Below are 25698 nucleotides of genomic sequence, written 5' to 3' on the forward strand. Positions count from 1 at the left end.
CTTTGAACCTGAGGTGGGCCTCAGCAAACAGAGAGATCTGTGTACTGGAAGAAGAGGGTACAAAGGTCACCTTATCTTCGCATCTCTGGGAGCACTGCACGGAAGATTATAAATAATGTATGTTAAGTACTCAAAATAGGCAAAGGCTTAAAAGATGGTAGCTTTTCTTATCCTAGGTCATTTCAGAGCATTTCCTTTTCAGTTCTGCCTCCAGACCTGGGCCTCCACATTTCAGTGGTGAGTTAGGGTCTAAGCCAATATTTCTCCCAACTAGTATTTAGAAGTATTGTTTACTGTGTATGCATCATGAGGAGGAAGAATCCATTTAAAGGTTCTGAAATAGTGTAAACACGCTTTAAATTTTTCATCTGTTAAAAAAAAATGACTATAGTGAAAAAAGCTTGAGAAAACAATTCTTAGGTACAAATATCCATCTTTTCCCATAATCGAATTTACTTGACATATTATAAATATTTCTGTTCTGATTGGGTATTAACATTAGAAACATACATGTGCCCTGGCTCACAACTGCATGAAACCATTATAATTAATCTTACTTTTAAAGGGATTTCTATTTTTCCCCACTCGGGAAATCCATTATCGTCTAGCATAGTGACCCAGGGTGCAAAGATATTCCAATTAGATGAAATGTTCATCATAAGCTAGGAGGCAAGAATTGCAGGGTGCATGCAAAACAAGTAGTTTCCAGTGTTTACGCTTAATTTTGTTACTAGAAGCCTCAAGATTTTATAAATTGTGTGTTAGTTGCCTAACAACCTTATTAAGAAAACATTTTATTTATGACAAATACCACACCAGAGAAAACATACAAGAGGCGTCAGGTTTGTTCTAGTCCCCACTGACCCAACACCAGAATATTTCTTAAGAAGTAGTGCCATTGCTTAAAATTAGGTCACTGCTTAAGAAAGCAAGTCCTAAGTGATTCGTTTAGTGTTAAACAGTATGATAATTTATAAAATGGTGAAATGTTCACCTGCTCAATATATTGTGGGAAACAGCAAAGAACTATCAAGTAAAGGTTCTGTGACTTGGTAGATGTGCCCAGGATAGGTCACATCGAAAAATTCAGAAGGAAACAAGAAAAACCCCAAGGCAGAGGGGGAAAAAAGAAAAGAAAACACAATAAAACAAACAAGCTCTACTCTCTTCTTTTGTCTGCTGTTCTAATTTCTGCTATTTAAGATCTAGACCCTGCCTTTCTTGTTGACCACCACATCCACTGTGCATGGCACCAGCCTGGCAGATGGTAGGTGTTTGATAATATTTCCTGAATGAGTCAGTGAATGAATAAATGTGACTGTTAAAAGGAATTTCTCTTCCTTCAGTGAGATGCTTTTTAGCATCTAAGAAGATGGGCTGTTTTCCTTTTCTGTGTGAATTTTTTTCCTCTGAAAAAGATGTAAGCAATAACAGGAATATCTCATTTGCATGCATTTGGCTTTTATTGTTGCACATTTAAATAGCTTATCTGACGTCTTTAGGGTCTGGGATTAATGCACAGCACGCTTCTGTCTGTCTGTAATGCCAAGAGGGAGACAGATGACTGACAATAGGTTCTGAAGCTCCCCTGATCTTCTAAATGTCACTTCTCGTGTGACTAGTCTGAAACTTACAACCACATCGGAAATCTGGAAAGCTCTGCAGTGATACCTCTGCCAGGCTCATTTATTCCTTTAAATAACATCATTCGACTCTCAGTCACATCTTTGGTAATGGTAACATATAGGAAAAAGACAGCCTGGGTTTTCAAAGGATTTACGATTTAATAAAGACAATGTGATGTTGTATACAAAGTCTGTAGTTAAATGGAAAGAGAAGGGACCACCTCTCTTACTTTTAGGAATGACTTCCTGATTATGCTAGATTCAGGAAGACCGTAAGTACATACAAACACTTCCTGGATGGCATCATCAACACCCTGTGTCTTCTACTCCTGTGACTCTGTCCTCTTTTCCTCCATTTCAGGAACAGCACTGTTGTGACCAGCACACCTCAAGCCCAGAGACAGGAAGCTACAGGCTGGAAAGAGCCTGAGATTTGAAGGCCAAAGACCTAAGTTCAAGTTCTGCTCGTCTACCAGCTATTTGACCTAGTGGAACTCTCCGCACCTCTCTAGATCCCAGTTCCTGAGTCTACAAAACGGTGATGACAACGCTGCTCCCGAGGATTTTTTTCAAGACTGAGCTAATCTATGCAACATGTCTCATATGCTACCCAACCCCCTCTAGGTACACATCTTCTCGGATCAAACGGGGGATGACAAATGGGACCGTCAAGACTGAACTGCATCCTGAAACCATTCTTTCTTTTAGTTGTTGTATGTCTTAAGTATTTTTTATGATCCTACTTCTTCCTCAGATATGGCCACTGTGTGTTTTGGAGCCCACAGATTTCCTCGTCATTACTTCCTGCTGCATGGCTCAATCTTGACTCCCACAACAGCCAGAGTGAGCCTTGAACCAAATGTAAAACCAAGTCATTTTGGGTTTTTCAGCAGCTCCCAATGAATAATTAAATACAACAAGAATACATGTTATTAGTCCAAAGGTTTTATTTCCAGTGGAGTCCCTAAACTTCCTTCTTCCAAGGTACTGAGAATTGCCACTCCGGGGTGGAGGGGGGAGCAAAACAAAAAAGGCAAACAAAAACAAAACATGCCACACACTCAGCGCTGCACCATTATCCTATCTGTGAAATGACAGCAGGAGCATGGGAGAGAGCCCAGTGCCACCCTTCACCTCTCACAGAGAGAGCTTTGGTGGGGAGAGCTGGGGAGAGAAGCAGCTCCAGAAAAAGTGAAAGCAATTATGCCCACAATAAATAAGACCCAGAAGTCTGAAATCATGCTATGCCTCCAGGTTTTACTCCAGGCATTGTGGGATGCTCAGATTTGCAATTCTTCCTCGTGTTCTGGGCCTGACCAAGTGTGGGGTAATTCAATTACATCCAGGGCTTTCATTACTACACAGTTACAGAGTACATTTAAATAACACACAAGAAACCAGGCTGCCGGTCAATAAACTCATGTTGCAAAAATATGTCTTTATGTAGTTTTGTTAAAAGGAATGAAGCCCATGAGTCCAGATGATAGAAACAAATTAATCCTTGGCATGAGGCCATTTAAATAAAGACTAAAGAAAGCCTCTAATCAATTAACAAAAAATTATTAAAATCTCCGATGTGCCGGGTACCACAAGAGGGAGGCTTGTGGGCCAGGGGTAGTTCCCAAAGTGTTCTGAACTCAGTTTAGAAAGATCATCCTAGAAGCTGGCATGGAGGGTGGGCATGAAGATACCAGACTTCAGCAGCAAGGCCATTAAGATAATACGGCAACAATCTAGATGAACATATTAAAGGTAATGATCAAATTTAAGGATGTAGAATTTACAGAATGTGGCGTCGACCTGGGCTTGAGCTCTGCTGCCCACAGCTTACTGCCTACTAGACACGCCCACTGGACAGATGTCCCACATGCATATAAGGGTGTGGATGTCTCCAAATGACTAGCACCTCACAGACCCTCATTAATGACACTACTGTCCTTCCATTCACTCAAGCCAGTCATCTCCCTCTTCCTCAGAGAGAGAGCCCAGTTTATTTCAGTTCCAAGATAATTCACTCAAACTGCTTCTCCCCAGGGCCCCTGCCACTACCTTAGTTCAGTTTCTCCTTAAGTTCCCCAATTTTATTTTTGCCTCTAGCTTGATTTTTCACATTTGTTTTCTGGCAGGAAAGGGATTTTTCTAAAATTTACTCACATCATCTTTACTTAAAACACTTCAGAAATTCTTCAATGCCTTGAGGTTAAAGTCCAAACAAACACCTTCGTAAGGCCTCCGGGGTCCCTGATGAACCAGCCCACATCTGCCTCAAGCCAAGATCATATTCAGCACTCCCCACTTAGCCACACTATACTATTTCGGTTCCCTAAAAAAGGCCACACCTTTACTTGTTTGCATGTCTTTGCCCACCTGGATTACTCTCCCGAGTCCCCTTCCCTTCACCTGATTGTCCGGCATTATCCAATAGGTCTTAGTGTAGATGCCATTTTCTCCAGGAAACTTTCCAGACCTGACTCCCACATGTGTGTTGGTGACTCTCAGTGTTCCCAGTGTCCTCCCCGCCCCACCACCACCCAATCGAAATACATTCCGAGTGGCTTGGAAAGGGCCTGCTATTTAACTCTTCACCCCTCCTTTCCATCTCTAGACAGTAAACTCCTCCATGACAGGACTCATGAGTGACTTGTTCTTTGGGGAATCCCCATCACCTAGCTCCCTGGGCATTTGATAGTTACTCAGTAAACATGTGGCAGCCTGAGTTGCTGAGAACAATAAAGGTCTACAGTTGAGCCCTTGGGATAGTGTGCATTAGATGGACAGGCAGAAGGAGAGAAACCCACCAGACAGACGAAGAGAAATGGACAAGAAGAGAACCAAGAACAGACAGGACTGGCTTCAGGCAAAAAGAAAAAACTGGTCAATGGCACACAGTGTCCAGTGTCAATGGAAAGGTAGATGAGATGAAGATAGCCAGGGGCTGTTCTCCATTTGGCAGGAGAAGAGCTTCTGCAAAGTGATGAGTGGAAGCCTTGGTACGGGGTGTCGAAAAGTGAGTGGCTTCATGAATTAGAACATAGGGCAAGACAATTCAGAAAAATACAAATACATGGTATTTGAGGGAACAGGATAGCTGGACGGGGGTGTCAGGGGCGAAGAGGAATTATGTGTGTGTGCCTGTGTGCGGGTGTGTATGTGTGTGTTATAATTCCTTTTAAAGATCTCAACTGTAAATGTGACTGGCAAAGTGAAGGGTGAGGCCATATTCAGGTACAGCATAAGAGTTTATTGAATGAAAGATATAAACAATAAATGAATAACTGCATTCAGACAGGAGAGATTTACCTGGTCAAAAACAAAGCAAATTTCATCAAAATATTAACTTATTAAAAAAACAAACAAACCCATTTTTATGTTTCAGAAGACACCACTCAGCTCATAGATCAAAATTTAATCAGCTGTGGGGCGCCTGGGTGGCTCAGTAGTTAAGCGTCTGCCTTCGGCTCAGGTCATGACCCCAGGGTCCTGGGATCGAGCCCCGCATCGGGCTCCCTGCTCAGCGGGAAGCCTGCTTCTCCCTCTCCCACTCCCCCTGCTTGTGTTCCCTCTCTCGCTGTGTCTCTCTCTGTCAAATAAATAAATAAAATCTTTTAAAAAAAAATTAATTAGCTGTTTAGGATGACGGTTTCCACGGTCTGTACCACATTTCACTATTACTGGGATAACTGTTTCCAGAGTCACCCCCAAACTTCCTTGCGTAAGGCCTCAGATTTTATATGTGATCCCCTAACCCCAGTTGTTCGTGTAAATAGCTTTGGCTTTCCATTCGGGAGTTAATGTCCCAAAATCAGATGGGACACAGAAAACATCAGGAAAAGAGACACTTTTGAGAAAATAACAGACATCTCAGTTACAGATGTAGAGATATAGATAGAATCACATATAGATATTGTCTAAGTAAAGAAAAGGGCATGTGAAAAAAATAATAATACAATAGAAGAAGGCATGTGGACAAAAAGGGCCACATTTTTCTTTATAAATAGTTTTTTCTTTTAAGTTCCTATCAGATATCAAGTTCTTTCAGGTGGCCATGTATTAATTTTACTTATAAAAGTTTAGAGAATGCATTGAGGAAAATGGGCTCCAAACGTTAAATTACTTTTCATGAGACATATGCTTTCTATGCAATTAACAATACATTCAGCATCAATAAGCTCTAATTTTAGAAACCTTCATCCACAAATATTAATCAGTTAATGTTAAATTCAATATCTATTTGGCTTCTTCTTTTCACACTCAACCCTCCAAGGCTATACTGTATGGTATCTCAAAAATATTAATTTACTTACTGTGAGAGCAGATTATATTCCTAGAAAAAAAATCTGTGCAATAAATATACACGCATATAAGCCAAACTAAACTTTCATGAAAAAATAATTTTCTTATGAAAGACTGCATTTCTGACCAAACACCTGATCCCAGACCGTTCGCAGGAATGCATAAAATCCTTTACATAATCAAATTACAAATAATATTTTGGTATAAATCAAAGCTTGTCAAACCACATATATAGAAAAAGACATAAAGTTAAAATATAGTGCCTACAGGGAACTGAGAAATCTGGCATGACTGTTTTCAAGGGGGCCGCTGCTGGGTAGAACAATCTTTCACTGTGCAGAGTGTCCCACGAATTACAGGCTTTGGCCACAGCTGCCCTGCCCACTCAGCAGGGGGCACCTTCCGGTTTCCTTATGCCCCGCCCACAAAGGAGTTTCTCTCTCCGTAGTTGGGAGTTTCACTAGTTTGTCATGAAATATGAGAGAAGGCATTTCTCTTCCCTCCCCATCTGGCATGGTGACAACGAAACCTACCCACACAGTTCCAAATGCCCCCTGGGGGAGTACTGCTCCCTTGTTTGGAGAAGAAACTTTAGCCTAGACAAAAGGAATTGTGCACATTTACATCACTAGACCATGACGGTGCCAGGTCTTGAACCCGGGTCTCCAGAAAGCCAGTGCCACCAAGAGGCATCCAACAGAGAACATCAGAGTAACAGACTCATCTTCTAGTCTGAGCCTTACTCTTGCTGCCTTAGGCAATCCATTCATCAAGTATTTTCTAAGCTGAGATCTAGTCATCTTTTTAACCACTTGCCAGTTCCCTTGTCCCCTTAATTCATATCCTCCTCCGTCTCAATCTTGGATGATATACCTCAACCCCACTGAATCTGGGCCCCTCTCCCTAAGGACAGGGGGTAGGGGTCAGCACAAATGCAGGGCCTCCGGTGGGGCAGCCCCATGTCACTGTCCCTAGGCTCCTGCTGGTTCACACTTGGTCCTTCCCACAGCTGCACTGCCCACGCAGCAGGGGGCACCTTCCGGTTTCCTTCTGCTCTGCCCGCCAAGGAGTCTCTCTCTCTCGGTAGTTGGAGTTTCACTAGTTTGTGATGAAACACGAGAGAAGGCATCTCTCTTCCCTCCCCAACCCTCCCATTCTTCTCTTTCTTTTTGTTTATCTTGTCGTGTCTCCGGCATTGGACTGAACAGAAGCAGAACCAGAGAGAATCCTCGGTCTCTTTTTCCACAAGTGGAATAAGCCTCAGGGGTCTCCACTAAAGTTGGGATTGTGCAGGTTTGGGGTAGATAGTTCATTTATCTTCCTGGCTATTTAAGAGTTCTTGTCATAATTCATTGTAGAACTATATATGAGACATTTTCCAGTATCTACTGTGTGTTTGTTTGTTTGTTTGTTTTTTAATGTCATAACATGAGAAAATTTAAGTTAAAAATCTCGCTTTCAGTGTCCCTATTGATTTCATTTAATTTTAATATTTCTTTTACTGAATGGGGAAAGCCAAAACTCTGGAGCCACTCATCTAAAGGTAATTCCTCCATATCTGTAAGTTAGAAATTCAAATTTAGTAGGAACACTACAGCAGATGAAAGACTGCATGCTTACCCGGATGTAGGCATCCTGATGGTGCTTGGCAAAGTACAGCATATTGTCCAGGGCCAACATCCCAGGAGGCGTCTGGGTGAAGTCCATGGCGGGGTTGACATGATTCTGTGATTAAAACAAAATGTTTGATCAGGTTAATTCTTTCTCCAGCTCCAAATAATCAAGGAGCATGACATTTTCTATCTTCACGTGAACCTCCTGGGGTGGCGGTGGGGGCTTTACTTTCTACACGTGCAGCTTTCCTATCCGGGGTTAGGAAACTCAGCTGAAGAGCGAAATATAAGATTATTCTTAGATGTACGGCCCTGTGGGGAAAAGAAAATAATGTAAAAACTGCCCTTCTGGTGGCTGTGCTGTTGATGGAACCAGTAACATTTGGGGAGGGAGACCTGGATGAGGCCATATCTCTGGCATTCATCCTTCTGCATCTTAACTTCCTCCTTCTCATGTGTCAGGGCTGAGTATGGCCACACCCACCCATGACCATCACGACCTATCCAGGCTTACACCATCTGCAGGCCTCTGAGCATAGACACTTGATAAAATTCAGGTGTCTACATGGTCCTGACACCAGCCTGCTGTCAGGCAGCTTTCTAGCTTTGGGGTCACTACACACAGTGCCAAGAGCCACGGAGACAAAATAATAGCTACAAATATGCCCAGCAAATTCTCCAATGCTCAAGATCACTCAGTAAACACCACAAGACTACTGCTCAGAGCTGCAAACCACTCTCCACCATTAATCGTTGAAAACGATCACCAAGATCTGTCCCCAAAATTCAGATCTAAATGGTAAATGATTTAAGGAAAGTCATTTTTTTTTTTTTTTGGTTTTAAGGAGATGAAAAAGAAATGTTAAAGAGATAATAAAGAAAACTGCTTTTACCTCATAACCCAGGTAATTTGTGTGCAACTATATAATTTTTGTTTTGTTTCTGAATATGTCTTAATAAACAGCTTGAATCTCTGATTTGCCAGGGAAATTTTGGTTCACTGCAGTTTTTTCTAATTCAAGTACGGGAAGACCTTCTTGTTCACTTGTTCAAGGTTCAAACAACTGACACTTTTCTACATTATTGAAGAGTACACTTAAACCGTCTTTTCTATTCTGCTTTGAAAAAAAAATTATGAGCTAATAAAGGACATCTAAAATTATAGGACTACTGGCCCGTTTTACAGTTTCGAGAGCATCTCTGTCCATATCTCTATAGCAAGTTGGGTCAGTGCAGTGACATCAATATTTTATTTTAGCATTTTATTCTGATTAATTTGAGAAAGATCTGGGGTGCCTGGGTGGTTCAGTCAGTTAAGCATCTGCCTTTGGCTCGGGTCATGACCCTGGGGTCCTGGGATTGAGCCCCACGTAGGGCTCCCTGCTTAGCGGGGAGCCTGCTTCTCCCACTGCTTGTGCTCTCTCTCTTCAAATAAATAAATAAAATCTTAAAAAAAAAAGATGTTGGAAAGATTTTAAAATACCAAAATACTACCACTTGTGATAAGAAAGATACATCTCCTAAGATAAATATAATTGTAACAAAAATGAAAATCACTGGGCAGATCAAATGCAGTGGGGTTCAGCCTTCATCTGACACCCACTGGAGGAACAGGGTCAGGCCTGTATTCAATAACAAAGGGATCAAAAGGCTAGAAAGAAATGACCAGAGATTCTATCTAAAAAGTAACTTGTAACAAAAGGTTTTATGACAGCTTTAGTTCTTTAGAAGAAAAGAGTGGAATTCCTCCATTATACATAAATTTATTATTTTGACTTCGATACATTAGATTTTAACATTTTAAAGTAACACGTTAAAAGCTGGTATTTGCTGAGTACTTGCTGAGGGCCAGCATTAGTTGGTGTTTTACATGTATTCTCTAATAATAACTAGGAGCTGGGCATTATTACTATTATCCCCACTTTTACCGATGGAAAACTGCCACTCAGATGAGACAAGAAGTTCGCCCAGGGCCTCACGGCTTGGATTTGGCAGAGCGGGCAATGTCTTGTTTGGACAATATGTCTCGGCATGCTTTTGTTCCTACTTTGTTCCCTCCCCCTGGCTTATAAGTCGAATGCATTTATTTTGCTACTGTTAGCGTTCAGACTTCCCACAGCCTGAGAAAAGTGTACTTGAGAAAAACATAGGCTAATCAATATTAGCTGCTATGAACATGGCCCAGCCAACAAAGGAGAGTGTGCCAAATGTAAACGAGAAAAACATGACATTTACTTCAGACCTATTTCTAGCGTTGGTCTGAGTCCATTCCCAAAAGAGACACCCAAAAAGGAAATCAAATGACAAAAATTAGTTCCTCTGGATCCAGTTCGAATAACTCCGCAGAACTATGTCAGGGAAGCTGACCAGGCAGCAGGCCCCCACGGCTCAAGAGTCATTTGTCTCATGTCCGTTGTGCTCCCAGGATCCACGCGGAGCCTCCTATCAATCACACCCCTCCTTAGGCACACATGGAGGGTATCAAATAGTGCTCTCAGAAGGTCGTACAGTTAAGAAATCATGTAATTTTCTTTGGGAGTCTTTTAAAGAGACAGATAGCTATTTGGCAAATAGTCCCAATACGATAATGCCTACTATGCGTCAGGCATGATGTAAATTACCTTGCATATGCTAACTCTTCATCCTCATAAAACTCCCACAACGTATGCTCTATTATTGTCTTGCTCTGAAAGACAAGGAACCAGGCCGAGCATCTGGGGAGCTTGCCCAAAGTTGCAGAGCCAGTATGTGGCAGGGCCAGAATCTGAACTCAGAGCACGGGCTTTTAACCAGGATTTTAGTCATTGGTCAACTGGACACTGCTGGAAATTCCAAAAGAGGACCAACACAGGTCCTCCTTGGCTGTGGTTCTGCTCAACCAACATGATTCACTCCGGCAAAGTGGGCCTATGACCCATCCTTTTAAATAAAAGTTAAAATTCCGCCATCCCTCCCAGACATAACAGACCAAAGTCTCTCTCATGTTCAATAAACCATGCCCTATTGTCTCCAGCAAATAGGCTCTTACTAAACAAAAGCCAATTAGAAAATTGCCTTTGATTTCCTATGACTTGTCCTAAATTATAAAGCATCACTGCATCTTAGATGAAAAAAAAAATTATTTTGTATTTGTGGGTGACCCACGTGCTCTCTCGCTCTTCTTCTCCCTCTAACTTCAGGTATCATTTTCCTAGTCTCCCTCTCCTTGAAATGCTTGTTTCCTTTTTCTCTTTTGATTTTAATAGTCAGTGAAATGATTTTACAACTGCAGGTTTTGATAATGAGAAAAAGTATGTGAATTACATGCCAAAACATTTGAAAGCTTTCTATACTGTGACAAAAATACTCTGAGAATCCAGCAAGGCCAATAGCTTCCCCCACTCCTTTCTTATTTATGAGATGCTCTGGATACAGATTTATTTTCTTTTCTTGTTCCATGTTATTTTTTCCCACCTGTCTTGAAATGGAAGCAGCAAGAGCTTTTGATAAATAGCTTGAAATCTCCCCTTTTTTTACTGCAAAGCCTGTGTACCCCTGTACATCCTTCTGAGACGCCATTTGTTATTTCCTGTGAAGCGCCTCTCCGTGAATCACATCAGACAGCTCTCAGCCTCCAGAGAAGGGGTAGCATCTGCCTCCCCTTCCAAAGTACCGGGGTTTTCCATTTTGGGAAAATGGTACCAAGCAGTTGAAGAAAGCACAATTTATTTTATAGCGAACATTCTAGGAGGTGTTGAGGTATAGAGTTCCCAGAGATCTGCTTCTCTTCTGTTACCCACATGCTAGCTTTTTAGCTGAGTTATTTCAATCACACATCCAAAGAAAGGTTCAAGGTCCAAGACAGAGAATCTTCCAACCTGTTTCAGGCCATACATCAAGGCCACTGAAGAGCTGGGATGGCCTTCAGTTATTATCTACTGATAGCCTTATTTTTTAGATGAGAAAACTGCACCCTGGTAGAGAACGGTGATGATAGAACTTGAGCAGCCACTCAAATCTCCTAGAGGGCTTGTTAAAAGCACCAAGTCGTGGTCTCACCCCATAGTCTCTGATTCAGAAGGGTTGTAATGGGTCTGAGAATTTGAATCTCTAACCAATTCCCCAGTGATGTTGATGCTGCTGGATGCGGACCACACTTGGAGGCCCACTGGTGGCTAAAATGGCTCATTTCAAATAACACATGCATTTAGCAGAATAAAGTCTAGAATCCAGACCCACTGATTCCTCAAATCCCATGCAACTTCTACTAAAGCACACTGTGAATCCATTGGTTCCAACGTACAAATGCATTTTAAATATATTCACTGTTTATCTGCTTTGTGCTTTTGGCTTCTCATTGAGAAAACAGACTCCTTTATTCAGAAAAAAAGCAATTATAATTTAGAAGCCTCTCGCTGCTTCTACCGCGCACATTTCTGACTAAAATAAGATGTATTAGTACCTCCACAGGGAAGGTAGGAAACTGTCATCAGTCAATATTTTCTACTCCTGAATGCTTCCTGGTTGGGGAAGCAGGGCCAGCACTAGCCTGAATGATTTTTAAATGATCTGTGTTTTTCAATTACCAATGCCATGCTAGTCCTTCATTAGTGTGGATAATAAAGAGATGATTACAATAATGCTTGCCAGATGGCATATTGTGGGGAAAGCCTTTGAGAATTTAGGAGTTAATATTTGTGCTACATGAGTGTCTACATTTGCTGAACAAATATAGCATTAAAAGCAACCTTTAAAACAAATCACATTGAGTGAATATTCAGTCACGAAAAGCCCTCTCAAGGATATTTGGTGAGGCTAGTAGTTTAAGGTCATGTTCTCCAAGGGGAGGCAGGGTTTGACTGGTGCAGTAGATCACTTGGGAGCTCTGTCAGACTACACATGCCTCCCACTCCTCACCCCCCACCCAGGAGAATGGAGTACATGGGCATTTCAACAGGCTCCCCAGAAGTGCAGTCATCAACCTAGGATACACCTGAAAATCCCCTGGGGAGCTCTGAAAAATCCTGATATCCAGGCTGTACCCCAAATCAGTTCAAAGAGAAACTGTGGATGGGAACCAAGTAACTAGATTTTTAAAGCTCTGCAAATGATCCCATGTCCAGCCACAGTTGAGAACATGTTCCTAAATCAGTGGGTCTCAAATTTGAGAGTGGTCAGAACGTCCTAGAGGCTCTGTTCCAAGAGATCACTGCCCCTTCCGCACTCTGGTTCTGATTCAGTAGGTCTGGGGTGAGGCCCAAGAATTTGCATTCATATAAGTTCCCAGGTGCTAGTGATGGTTGCTGGGCCATACTTTGAGAGCCACTGCCCTCCACCGTAACCCAATCCAAGAGTGTGTTAGGGACTTACATCCACCAGCCAGTGGAGCTGGAACCTTGACTCCCTGTAACAAGGGTTTGGTTAGGCAGTGACTTTTATTGAAATGCCTGCTCTATCAGATATCCATCGACAGATGAATGGATAAAGATGTGTGTGTGTGTGTGTGTGTGTGTGTATGTTTTTTACAGGACTTTACATTAACACATTGTACACACAATGGAATATTACTCAGCCATCAAAAAAATGAAATCTTATCATTTGCAACAACGTGGATGGAACTAGAGGATATTATGCTAAGCAAAGTCAGTAGGTCAGAGAAAGACAATTATGATTTCACTCGTATAGAATTTAAGAAACAAAACAGAAGATCATAGGGGAAGGGAGGGAAAAACAAAACAGAACGAATTCAGAGAGGGAGGCAAACCATAAGAGACTCTTAACTATAGGAAACAAACTGAGGGTTGCAGGAGGGAGGGGAGTGGGGCGATGGGGTAACTGGGTGATGGGCATTAGGGAGGGCATGGGATGTGATGAGCACTGCGTGTTATACATAACTGATGAATCACTGACCTCTATCTCTGAAACTAATAATACACCAAATATTAATTAACTGAATTTAAATAAAATAAAATTTTAAAAAAGAACTGTTTGAATTAGGGTCAGATTTCCACAGGGTCTAGGTTGGGACTTGAAATGAAAAAGAAAAGAACTGTGTGAAAAAGAAACATCAAAATCTCATGCAATCGATGTTTAACTAAATATGTACAAAACATAAAACTACATTGATAATCATCTGTTACTCAAAAAAAAAAAAAAGGAGAAGAAGAAGAAGAAGAAGAAGAAGCTCTAGGTGGGACATGCAGGCCCCACCACTCTGTCATTGGCTACTTTGCACATTTATATAAGGAGGCTCTCGATAGCATCCGACTTTGTGGTTCCCAACATAGACCAATGTTCCAAAGAGTCCTAGAAGCAGCTTCTAGAAATCTTTGGATTCTGGCCCTGGTCTCTCTCCACTAAATTCAATAAAAATTAACAGTTGGGATGAATACAGAGAAGGCACCCTCTCAAATCTGCCCGACAAATGGGCAAGATGGCGAATATGCTGAGAAGCAGAAAAAAAAATCTGTGACCAGCTGGGACTGGTCCTGGTGGGCATCATGCCAGGCACTCCAAATGTGGGATTTCATTTAATCTTCCTGACTACCCAATGAGGGGAGTATTATGAATGAGATAAATGTTATTCATCTCTTCCTACAGATGAGGGTCAGAACCCCTCACCTGTGCAAAATCATGGCTAGTAAGTGGCAGAGTCACCACTTGAATTCTATAGTTTTTTTTTCCTATTTAGGTTCAAAAGGTCTTTGGAGAAAAGGAAGATGGGCCCCATCAGCAAGAAGTTTGATCACAAAAATGTAAAGTCCTGTAAAATTTTTTTTTTTAAATTCAAGCACACATCTAGAGAATAAGGGAAATCTGGCTTATGAATAATTCATCAGAGCCCAGCTCCTCATCATTAAAATTTGATTCTTTTAGGTAAAAATACAAAAGATCTGAAAGAAAGAAACACCCGGTAAGATGCTAAGGGTATAGGACAGCAGATTCTCAACCACCTCGGTTGCCCACCGTACCTCCCTTTCAGCGCCACCTGCTCTTCTCCTTGCCTGGCCTCTCTAATACCTCTGCTGGCCTCTGTCATTCCATTCCCCCACCTGCTACCTCCTGCCCTTCAACCTGGCTGCTTCCCCTGGTTTGGCAAGTCCAGACTCATCATTTGGATATTACCTCTGGCATAACTGAGCTCTAGGACCATCTGCAGCCACCTACTGTCGCTAAAGGAACTCCCTCCCTGGAGCTGTTCTGAAACCTAGGAAAGTTCAAGACCGTTGATAGCATCAAGAACTAGGAGTCAGAGTTGACAGTAAGCCCCAGAAGAGTCCATTTTACATGGCAGTCAAAAGCCTCTGACATGCTGGGTTTCATTAAGAAGAGTACAACAAGAAGAACAAAGGAGGTTCCACTGACTGGTCCCAAGTCAGGCCCCATCTGGACACAGTACACAGTTCCAGCACACACACAGCCAGCCAGCTCCTGACATGCAGGAAATCATGCACACAAGTGTGGCCAGAAAGAGGCAGGAATGTCTGAACAGAAGGCATAACAGAAAAGTTGGGGGAAAAAAACTAGTTATTTGGCCCAGGGAGAAAGGAAAGGATTGTGTGGTGTGGTGTTCGAGGCGGGATGGGCGGTGTGAGTTGAACTACTCCTACTGCCTGCAAGCATCTGAAGGATGAGTATTATTCTGTGCAGCTAAAAGAAAAATAGGATTAGCTGAGAAGTTCCTGTCCTTAGAAATTCTGAGACAGGGGGCGCCTGGGTGGCTCAGTCAATTAAGCGTCTGCCTTCGGCTCAGGTCCTGGAATCGAGTCCCATGTCAGGCTCCCTGTTCAGCAGGGAGTCTGCTTCTCCCTCTCCTTCTGCTGCTCCCCCCCGCTCGCGCTCTCTCCCTCTCTCTCTCTCTCTCTCAAATAAATAAATAAAATCTTAAAAAAAAAAAAAAGAAATACTGAGAAAAAGACTGGATGTACAGGAGTGCCAAGGAGACAACAAAAGGCAGAGGATTGGTGCCAATGACCTTTCAATGCCTCATAGCCACTGGTTCATTCTTCCTCTCATCAAATAAGGTTGGCTCTCTATTCCTACACAAGGCCCATGGGGCCCGACATGATCAGTTTCATCCAAACATGAAATAGTATTTATCAGCACCACGCTCTAACCAACTGAGCTAACCGGCCGCCCAAACACGAAATAGTATTTAAATCACTATATTATACACCTGAAACTAATATAACACTGTATGTTCATTATACTGGAATTAAAATAATTTTTCAGAGGCACTTAAAAAAATAATAAATTAGTAATCGCCTTCAAAAAACTTACATCTCCAGAGTTATCAAAAGTCTTCACAATACCACTTTGAAGCACACATGCACACACACACACACATTCATAAATAACTCCACGTAGGCACACAATGGTAGATCACACCAAAAATTCTGGATTTAAGGCAAATTTCCTTAGTTAAAAAATAATGTCCTTTATAAAAATTACTCTTAAGAGGTCCAAAAAGGCCATGCAATTGCCATGTATACAATTCAGAAAATTCTGGGTTTCCTCTCACTTCATTATTGAACAGGCAGAGTTGAGACTTACTGAATAAAAGGATAAACGTGAATAGTTTATTTGTAATGTTGATTCAACAGTCAACACAAAGAATTACCATAAAAACTCAATTAAAAAATGCCTTGAGAATAAATTTCCTTTAAAATGAAGCTGGTTATGGTTTAAAAAAAAAAGCCTTCATGAATAATGAAATAATGCTGTCAAGGTTTATAAAGATATCTGCAATTTCTCTACAGAGCTGAGCACACCCAGGATTCTGCACCATCCAAGTGCCATGGCTCATGCTAGTGACTCTGCACTGGTTCTTCCCTTCACTTACAGCTCGGGTCTCTAGCACCTTGTTCAGAAGCCCCTTTTCTCCCCTCCCTTGTTACTTGGAACAGGATGTGATCTAGCTGCGGCCATGCACGGCAGGTGTCTCTGTCTCTCCTCGTCACCCATGCCCAGCAAGAGCACAGGGTAAAGATGGGCCAGAGGACACAGAACGCACGCTTCCTTCGCTCCAGAGCAGGCCTAGCTCATGAGTCGGGAAGGCTGGTCCCCAGATTCCAGCACAGCTCTCCAAGCAGCCTTTGGAAGGGAGCGCTTTGCCACGACGAAGCCAAGAGCTGATGAAGCTATGGCTGCTACCAACAGATTCCCAGGAGGTCAAAGGGATGCAGGGGCCTGCGTGCGGCCACCCTGGCCTCCTCCAGGACTGGAACTGCATGGCCCTAGGGTAGAGATGGTGACTTCCACGGCTCTGATTGTGGGAGCCCACGGGCACACACAGTACTTAATGGGTGCCGAGGGCTATTCTGAGCCAGAGGTTCCTACAGCCCAGGGACCAGATTGGGTCCACCACTTACTTATGCACAGTTGTGAGCTGGAAGGAAAGTTTTACATTTTTAAATCTTTTTTTTTTTTTTATCAAAAGAGGAATAATAATCTGTGACATGTGAAAATTACATGAAATTCAAATTTCAATGCATAAAGCAAGCTTTATTGGAACACAGCCATGCTCATTTATTTACATATTCTGTGGCTGCTTTCGCATATGGCCTGCAAAGCCTAAAATATTTATTATCTGGCCCTTTACAAGAAGAGCTTGCCTTCCCCTATTTGATGCAATCTGTCCTCACAGTGACCCTTTGAGTTAAGAAAATCAGTGCATCTGCCTTTGGCTCGGGTCATGGTCCCAGGGTCCTGCCCGCATCAGGCTCCCTGCTCCGCGGGAAGCCTGCTTCTCCCTCTCCCACTCCCCCTGCTTGTGTTCCCTCTCTCACTGTGTCTCTCTCTCTGTCAAATAAATAAATAAAATCTTCAAAAAAAAAAAAAAGGAAAAGAAAATCAGTCCTTCCTTCACAGAAGTTAAAAAGCTCAACTAACAAATAAATGCTAATGTTTTGCTCCCTGAACAACACCATAACCCCTTTGTAAATATTCAATGCTTCACTCTGCTGTATAAATATTGTAATTATTTTAAAGATTCCCAAGGACAAATTCTGTCATGTTGAACAGAATGTTTTCAATAGCTTTAGCTCCTGACTCCATGCCCCACCCTAGTGTCTTTGGGCCCCTGTTCCCATCCCGACTAAAGGCAAACCTTGTAGCGGGCCTTTGATGTATTTGGGTGTAGAAGCCTGCTTGCAATTTGCTAGGTTAGGAACCTGGATTGTGGCTAGTAAGTGTTCTCCTCCTTCCTCCCATCAATGTAGCTCTTGTAAATGGCAAAGTCTGGCTTTTAAATTTGGAGACTATGAAAAAAAAATTTAAAAAGAAACAAAGAAAATAAAAATAAATAAATCTGGAGACTATGGTCTCTTTTCCACAACAGAATAAATAGAATTCTTATGCCTCTTTTAAAGATGAAGAAACAGAGGCATAGTGAGCTTAAGTATCTTGCCATGTTCACACAACCATTTTGTTGGGATTTGAACCCAACAGTCCAAAATTCATGTTCTTAAGCAGTATTCTAAAAAGAGAAATGGGGCGCCTGGGTGGCTCAGTTGGTTAAGTGACTGCCTTCGGCTCAGGTCATGATCCTGGAGTCCCGGGATCGAGTCCCGCATCGGGCTCCCTGCTCAGCGGGGAGTCTGCTTCTCCCTCTGACCCTCTTCCCTCTCGTGTTCTCTATCTCTCATTCTCTCTCTCTCAAATAAATAAATAAAATCTTTAAAAAAAATAAAAAGAGAAATGGGTAACTACACAATGGGGGGAAAATCACTTGATGGAATATAACACAGCCTTTAAAAATTGTGTTCATAGAGCACTTAGTTACCATAAGTGAAAAAGATAGGAATATAAAATGTATGTTGTAGTCCGTGTAGAATTTCTATAGTAGTATGTATTCCTTGGCAATGTGTATTTTATCTAGAGTACTCTATATATTCTTATCACATACAGTATATATGTATTAGCAGTATCAAGATATAGACTTAGCATGTAACTAGGAATTTTTTTTAAATGCTTTTAAAAACTGGAAAGAAATCTACCTAAGTATTAATAGTAAATATTTATGGTGGTAGGAAGGTGGGAGATTTTTTTTCTACATGTCCACACATCTTTCTAATTTTCTCTAATGAAAATGCATTGATTTTTTACTTAGATTAGAGGTGTGCCCATTGTTCTCTAGCAAAAAGGAACAGAGATCATTACGCAGAAGAACGTGAGAAACAGTTTGAATTCTTATCCAGGACCCTGTTCTGAACCCTATGCTGAAGTCTTCCCTGTAGGTTGGTATCCAGCTATGCCAAAGGGACGCACGGGGGCAGAAAGGCTCATCTCCACCTGTCCAAGTGAGTCCTGTGTAGGCAGGTGTATGGCCTGAATCCTACAGACAGCATTTCAGACACTGTGGGATGAGAAGGGTTTCATTCAGACGGAAGAAGCCCAGAACAGGTCCTGTCTAATCCAAATTCTCAGACCCTGAGGCAAACTCAGGTCCTTTAGGCCTCATGAACTTGGGCCATTTCGGGGAGTTTGTTCAATTTGCCTGCCTTGCCATGTGGGTACAGTCCTCTGGGCTCAAAGGACCCCCCTCATTTATTCTGACCCTTTTAAGCCAGCACCTCCTAGAGCCTGACAGTTTACACCACACCTCACAGTTTGTCAGGGGACAACTGGGCAATCCCGGGCCAGCGCCAGGGTGATTGCTTGTAAATGGCAGCAGCTGGACAACTATATGATCTTGATGGGACTCATCAGCTCGAAAGTCCTCTGACCTGTAAATGTTTAGGGTTCCCCAAACCGACTGTGTTGAACCACTAAAACTACTGACATCCAACCATTTTTGACCTACGGAAATGGAATTTCACACGGTTCAACCTAATAACACTTGAGCTAAATAGATGTACTCACCCCCAGTGAAAGGTATTGAAAGGAGATGCTTTCTAGAGAATAAATTGGAAGCAACTCCAAAGGGAATCAGCTGGAGCTGAGGATCAAAAGACCAGAGGGTGGGCCACAGATCTGGTTTGAAAATCAGTACTGAAATTACTTTTTTAAATAAAGTTTTAAAAGTGCATCCATCTTGTGACGCACGTCCCTCCACTATGGAATCAGCCATTACCAAGGAGGAATTAGCTCCCCTCCTGGTGCCACTCATCACAGCCAGTAGAACGGCGGGCAATCCTTCGGTGTGGTTTCACCCATATAAATCTGCCCATCTGCAGACAGAGTGATCATGACTTTCTCATTCCTGAGAATGAGGATCTGAAAAATCAGAATTTGAGACCACTACCAACCAGAGGCAATAAACTCTGAAAGAGGATGAGAACTATTGGAAATGTTAGGTAAATAGCATGTGAATACCAAGTTGCCCCTAACCTTAGCAAACAGATTAGATGGAATTAAAAACTACTATGTTTAAAAAAAAAAAAAAAGCTCTTGTTTGTCCCTGTCCGTACGGACCCCATGTGCTCTAGGAACCTCGTCCAGAAGCACCCCCCCCACACACACACACGGAAGGATCTATAAGGTTCTCAGAGGGTTGAGGGCAAGAGAAACTGGAACAGGCTCCTTAAAATCTAACTTATTTTGTGGTAGTTATTTTATGAACTTCAACCTCCTCTAATAACTGGGTGCTTTGATAATTATATCTCCCAGAAAAATAACTTCAAAAATATACATATGGCTTTACACCGATCGTGTTACCACAAAATGTGTTTGCAAAGTAAACTTCACTCAAAATTTCCACAACCAGTTTCTCAAAATACAAAAAATGCACAGGGAAACAACATACATCTGCACCATGACGGAACCAAGGAGGGACGGAGAGGGGACCGGAAGGGAAGAGGGCTGGATGTCAAGTGAGCCTGTGATGTCTTGTTTTCTTAATAGTCCCCCTCCCAAAATAAAGGTGTTTGAAGAAAATATAGCAACATGTTAGTGGCTGTTAAATCTGAGTGGTGCACACACACACGAATGCCTTTCAGATTCTGTTATTTTTCTCTGATTAAACTATGCCATAATTAAAATTTAAATTTAGAAAGTCTATATTTTATTAATCTTATTTGACCTCAGCAAACTAAAGTAGGTTAATAACTTCGGGATTTTGCACCTTAAATATTATAGACTAATAAGATGTAAGATCAAAAGTAGTTATGGCCAGAAATGCAAATGGGTACTTTCTTCGGCTACTACTTTCATACTGATTATGTTATCTTTTCCCTGTGCTGTAGGTTGGCATGTAAAGGACGGAAATATATTCTCCACAACAAAGGAGGAAGCAAAATATTAAAGACCCTCAGAGATCAGGTTTCATATTACCTTCTCATGAAATTCAGTAGACTCCTCTGTTTCTCTTAGATAAGGAATATTAATAGGAACATTTCAACCCTCCACAAATGAATCTTTCTTGAACCGACTCAGTGTGGATAGGGGCAGTTTCTGTAAAACCATTATGAACATATTTCTATAAAATCCTCCCTTGTCTCCGAAAGAGCATGATTTCCTCTCCTATTCCCCATTTCCTAGTCAAGGATCATTTTTTTCCTTCAGCAGCCTGATGTGAAGGAGTTTGGCTGACTTCTCTCGTGGCAGACAACATGCAGACGGGGCAGGATGGGTCTGCCCATTCACAAAGTGCTCATTCTTCATCTGTAAAGCTGGGAGAGGTAGTATACCTCTCTCAGAGGCCCTGTGTGTAGGGGGTGGGAAGGGAAAAAAATCAAGGAAGAGCTCAAAGAAAGTACAGCTGCCCCTCGCCCCAAAAGATCCCAGAAAAGCCCAGCCCGCGAGTACAGTGCTGGGAGAAAGAGTACTTGGGTCTTGTGCCCACCATGCTCATGGGGCCTATAAATGGCCTCCAGATGCTCCACTCCACTTGGCTCTGCACAGGTGGGAAAGACTCCAGTCCTTCAAGCCTGATGGGACTTTGTCAGGAAAGAACCTGGCTAACCAACCCCACAGGGCAATACAAGCCCCTGCCGGGGGCAGCACAGCATAGGGATAAACAGCCCAGGCTTGGAGCGTTAACCCCAGTCCCCATGCAATCTTCAATATTAGCTGATGTTCTTAGAAAAGAATATTAGCTGATGTTCTTAGAAAAGAAATGCCACCTTCCTAAAACCCATTTCTTCACCTATGACTGTATAGGTATCCCCTCTCTCATTGGCCTGGTGAGAAGCTCCAATGAGATAACATATAGAAAGCACCTTGAACAGAGCCTAGCTCCAAGTAAGCCCCAGGGGAAATGGTAGCTGGGAGTTACTCACTTTCCATCAAGAATAGCGTCCCTGTCCTATACCATATTCTGTCAGAGCTCTAAGTTGGGGAAATCCTAGTCTATATTCTAGGCCTGGTTGCCCTCAGGGTATCAACTGACCTTGCGTTTTAGGCTTCAGCCATCACTAATTTGAAGTCTGGCTTTCTCACTGGTTCCACGGTTCTGATTCCCTGGACTACTCTCAGCCCACACTTACTCCTGGATCTCACCAACACTGTGCTAAAGAGGCCTCCTTCCCAACACTGCTGAACCATCTCCCCATCCCAGGATCAGACATCAACTAACTAAAGAATAAAAAGTCCCCAAAAGATCCTGGAGGATATTTGACCTGCTCCATCTTCCTGCATTCAAGCATGGAAATTTTCAGTCTCCCACTGGATGGTGACTTGTTCTATTTATAAGGACTTCTGGCAAGGAAGATTCAATAGCTTTTCTCATTTTTCACTCATTTGTACATTCAGCAACATTTTACCTGACTTCCAGGTGCTAAGTTATATAAGGTAATGCAGCATTGTACTTTGAGTATTCTGCCACTTCAAAACAGCTTAGGGCTACCAAACAAGGTGATCCACGCACTGCTACAATACAGGAAGGAAATTTCTCTTCACTGATTTGTATGTGTTTCACTGACTGGCATTCACTATGAAGGCTGCCACTAAGGCATTCTAGAAAGCCCTGAAGTAATCAGATAAATATATATCCGGTTAATTAAACATGATGTCATCATCCATCCCATTCCAATACAGGGAACATCTGTTAATGGATAGGGAGGCAGATAGAAGGGAGAGAGGGTGAAAAATGGCCCTGATGGAGGAAGGAGAGAGATAATCAAAGAATAATTGGCAGGGGGGTTGGAGGGGCACCTGAACTAAGTGAATTTAATGTCTGATATTCCCTAAAGGACAAGAGTGGTAACTCCAGGGAACCACTCCACACACGGATGAGAGCTTAGATACCCCCGCTCCTGGTGCTAAAGGAGTGAACACCAGCATCTGTCTCCATCGGCACTCTCATACCCCTAGGCTGCTCTCCTGGAAAGGCGCTCACGATTCTCTATACAATTCTGGCTCTGGCTAGAATCTCACAATTCCTCACACAAGCCCAGCTCTGGCTCCTGAAACTTTTTCATCCACACAAATAGAATCATTTGCTACTCACATCGGAACCACTGGATGAAGGCTAACTTATGCACAGCCTCGGCAATCTACTTTTGAACCTGGTAAACATGCATTACCATGCTCTCAGGTTACTGTGGACCACTTGCAGAGCACACTTGCCAATCTACAAATATACATCATGGTAACCAGTAATAACTCTGTTTCACCTGAGAGATTTAAACCTTGACAAAGTAAAATTTTCAGAAAATTAAAAACAGGACTCTCATAAAAATATAGACTAACCAGGTGTCAAGATTTCTTCAGCTCAATAATGAAGAAAGCAGCAGGATGGTAAAGCTGGTTCAAAGAGCATTGAGGGGGAAGGTTTTGCAGCATTTTCAAAAAGAATTTTAGTGTAAGATTACTAGGTTACCTACAAAACTGCTTAATGCCCTACAGAGCATTTCAACATTTGGGGTAAGCTTTCCTACTGGGACAGCTCCACCAGCTAAAAATCTACACGTCAATGTAACACTGCCCAGTGTCTGGGTTCTGACCACAGTAAATAACCAAGTCAAATATAAGGATGTGCTCCTCGAAGATTAAATACTCCTTGGTCAGGCCTATTATTATTATTATTACTATTTTGACTACTCCAATATCACATTGAAAGGATATGCTGCTCTACATGTTTCCCTTATTGCCAAGTTTTGAATAACTTTTCTTAGTAGCCTATACACTATAACACTACACATTTCAAAGAAAGGAAGAAGCAGCGATGACTTGCGATGAGCTGGGCTGCAAACAGAGATTTTTGTTGTTGTTGTTCCCTTTTTTAATTGGAAGATTATCCTTAAATTTGACTTATGGGTTTGTAAAAACGAAGAGTTGATTCGTTGTGGGGGAGGGGAGATTTTTTAACCTGCCACTTAAATATTCAAATTGGCTCACCTCAGGGATTTTGAAAAAGGAATGTGTCATCATTATTTGTGACCATACTAAGGAAGGGCAGGTTCACACTTAAGAATCTAAGATATTTCAATATCTTGAAGCTTAGCGCTTACGACTTAGGGTTTTGATTTATGAGCACTGCAAAAGTCCACAATTTAGAGATACTTTTCATGTGAAAGATTAAAAACTCGAGAAATTCTATTTTTAACTAATAGGGTTTAAATTAATATTACCATCTTCCATCAATTCTAAGATGTACTTTTTTTTTCATATTTTAACAGTTCTAAGTTTGGGTAGAATTTCACCATCAATGGCATCTTTGAATTGCTCTCGAGCAGACCACAGTCACTAAGGAATTTTCTTTGCATGGGCATGTGTGAATACTAAAAACACCAGCATCACACGAGCAGAATGGGTATCTGGGTCTGGAATAAACCTTGAGACAATGCTAGAACAGTTTTTAACACCAAGCACCCAGGAAGCTGGGGCAAACCAGGCCTCCCGCAATACATTTCCAGCCCAGTGATCATCAGAAGTGTGTTAACTCAACCAAACTGCAGAAGGAGGGTGTCTTAAGAGTTCAACATCAATAGCTTTTAATTCTTTTTTCAGATTCTTTTTAAAGTGAATCACCTGTGTATCATCATAAATAGAATATTTTCTAAAATTCTAAAATAATGGAACTATTGAGTAACAGTTAACGATTTAGGTTTTTTTTTTTCTTTTTTTCAGTTGTACATAAAATGTGTGTCTACTAATCAGTGGCATCTTGGACAGTGAAATATGAGCACATAAAGGTAGATAGAACAGCAAGAATATTTACCTATGAGATTTCTAGGTAAGCTTATGTGAGTAGCTAAATATGATCCATTAGTTTATTACCAGAACCAGGCCTTACTCTCTCTCCAACGAGATTTAAATTGATGGGAACCAATAAAGTACATCTCGTATAAAGAGCTACTTATATCCCATTAGGTCCTAGGTAAAATCATCGCCAAATCAAAGACTAAAAATCAACAAACAAAGAAAGTGAACATAGTATTATTTGCCTCTGGTGAAGGGAAAAGGGAGGATGAAGGAAAGGGGTGGAAGGAACAGTTTTTACAATTTTTTTTACCTTCTGTAACTTTTTAATGTTGTACTACTGTCTATTCAATATATAAGTAAAGTTAGAAAAGATGTTCTTAAAATAAAAACTTGTCATTTAGAACATATTTTCACCACTTAGAAGATACAGATTGTGCACGATGAGAGAAGCTAGAGTTAACAGAGCCTCCGATGACCATCTTGTAAGAAAATTCTCAAAGATGGAACGGAGTCTCTAGGACTTAGAGTGAGTACAATATCTAGAGGAAAAGAAAAAGCAATTCCATATGGAGAGTTTTAATTTTAGATGGCTTCTCTTGTCAACTTCATTTCTATTTCTCCTCTCCTTTGAAATTCTGTAAAGGGTTGAGGGTGGAGAGAGAATTGTCTGTGCTTTCATTACAAAAAAAAAAAGACGTCATTTCATACTGAAATCCTCTTCTGAGCCACTTAGGATATTTCAGAAAAGAAATTTACTCTCAATATCTAGGAAATGTTTCCTCAGTATTTATTTTTACATAAGAAAGGCTACATGAAACTTTTCAGTGCATCCCTCATTTTGTTTCCTCCCCACACCCCTGTCCAAAATACCACACGCCGAAACCAGTCTATCATTTCCCCCTATTCCTTTCATAGACTTCATCAGCTAAGTTAAGAAAAGGTAAGATCTGGTGTGACATTTATGTAAATTGAGGAGCTAGTCTGCTATCAGGAGGTACTAACAGCCCTGATTGGGATTTTAGAGTCTGCAGCAGCCAAAAAAACTCATCTCAGATGGAGGGCACATCACCAACAACCCAGAAATAGAACTTAAGTCAACTACT

At 41.7% G+C, this 25698-nt stretch overlaps 1 protein-coding gene across 4 annotated transcripts in view; it reads right to left on the reverse strand.

Annotated features, from left to right (window-relative positions):
* ELMO1 (engulfment and cell motility 1) overlaps nt 1-25698 on the reverse strand; it is a 525187-nt gene that overhangs the window by 266668 nt on the left and 232821 nt on the right. For all 4 annotated transcript variants that reach the window (XM_025873160.2, XM_025873157.2, XM_025873158.1 and 1 more), the window contains one exon: nt 7539-7643. In XM_025873160.2, the coding sequence (XP_025728945.1) occupies nt 7539-7643 (105 nt within the window). The remainder of the gene's footprint in view (nt 1-7538; nt 7644-25698) is intronic.

This window comes from Callorhinus ursinus, unplaced genomic scaffold (genome assembly GCF_003265705.2).
Source record: "Callorhinus ursinus isolate GAN/ISIS: 27379988/994484 unplaced genomic scaffold, GSC_fseal_2.0 scaffold12, whole genome shotgun sequence".
Lineage (NCBI taxonomy): Eukaryota > Metazoa > Chordata > Mammalia > Carnivora > Otariidae > Callorhinus > Callorhinus ursinus.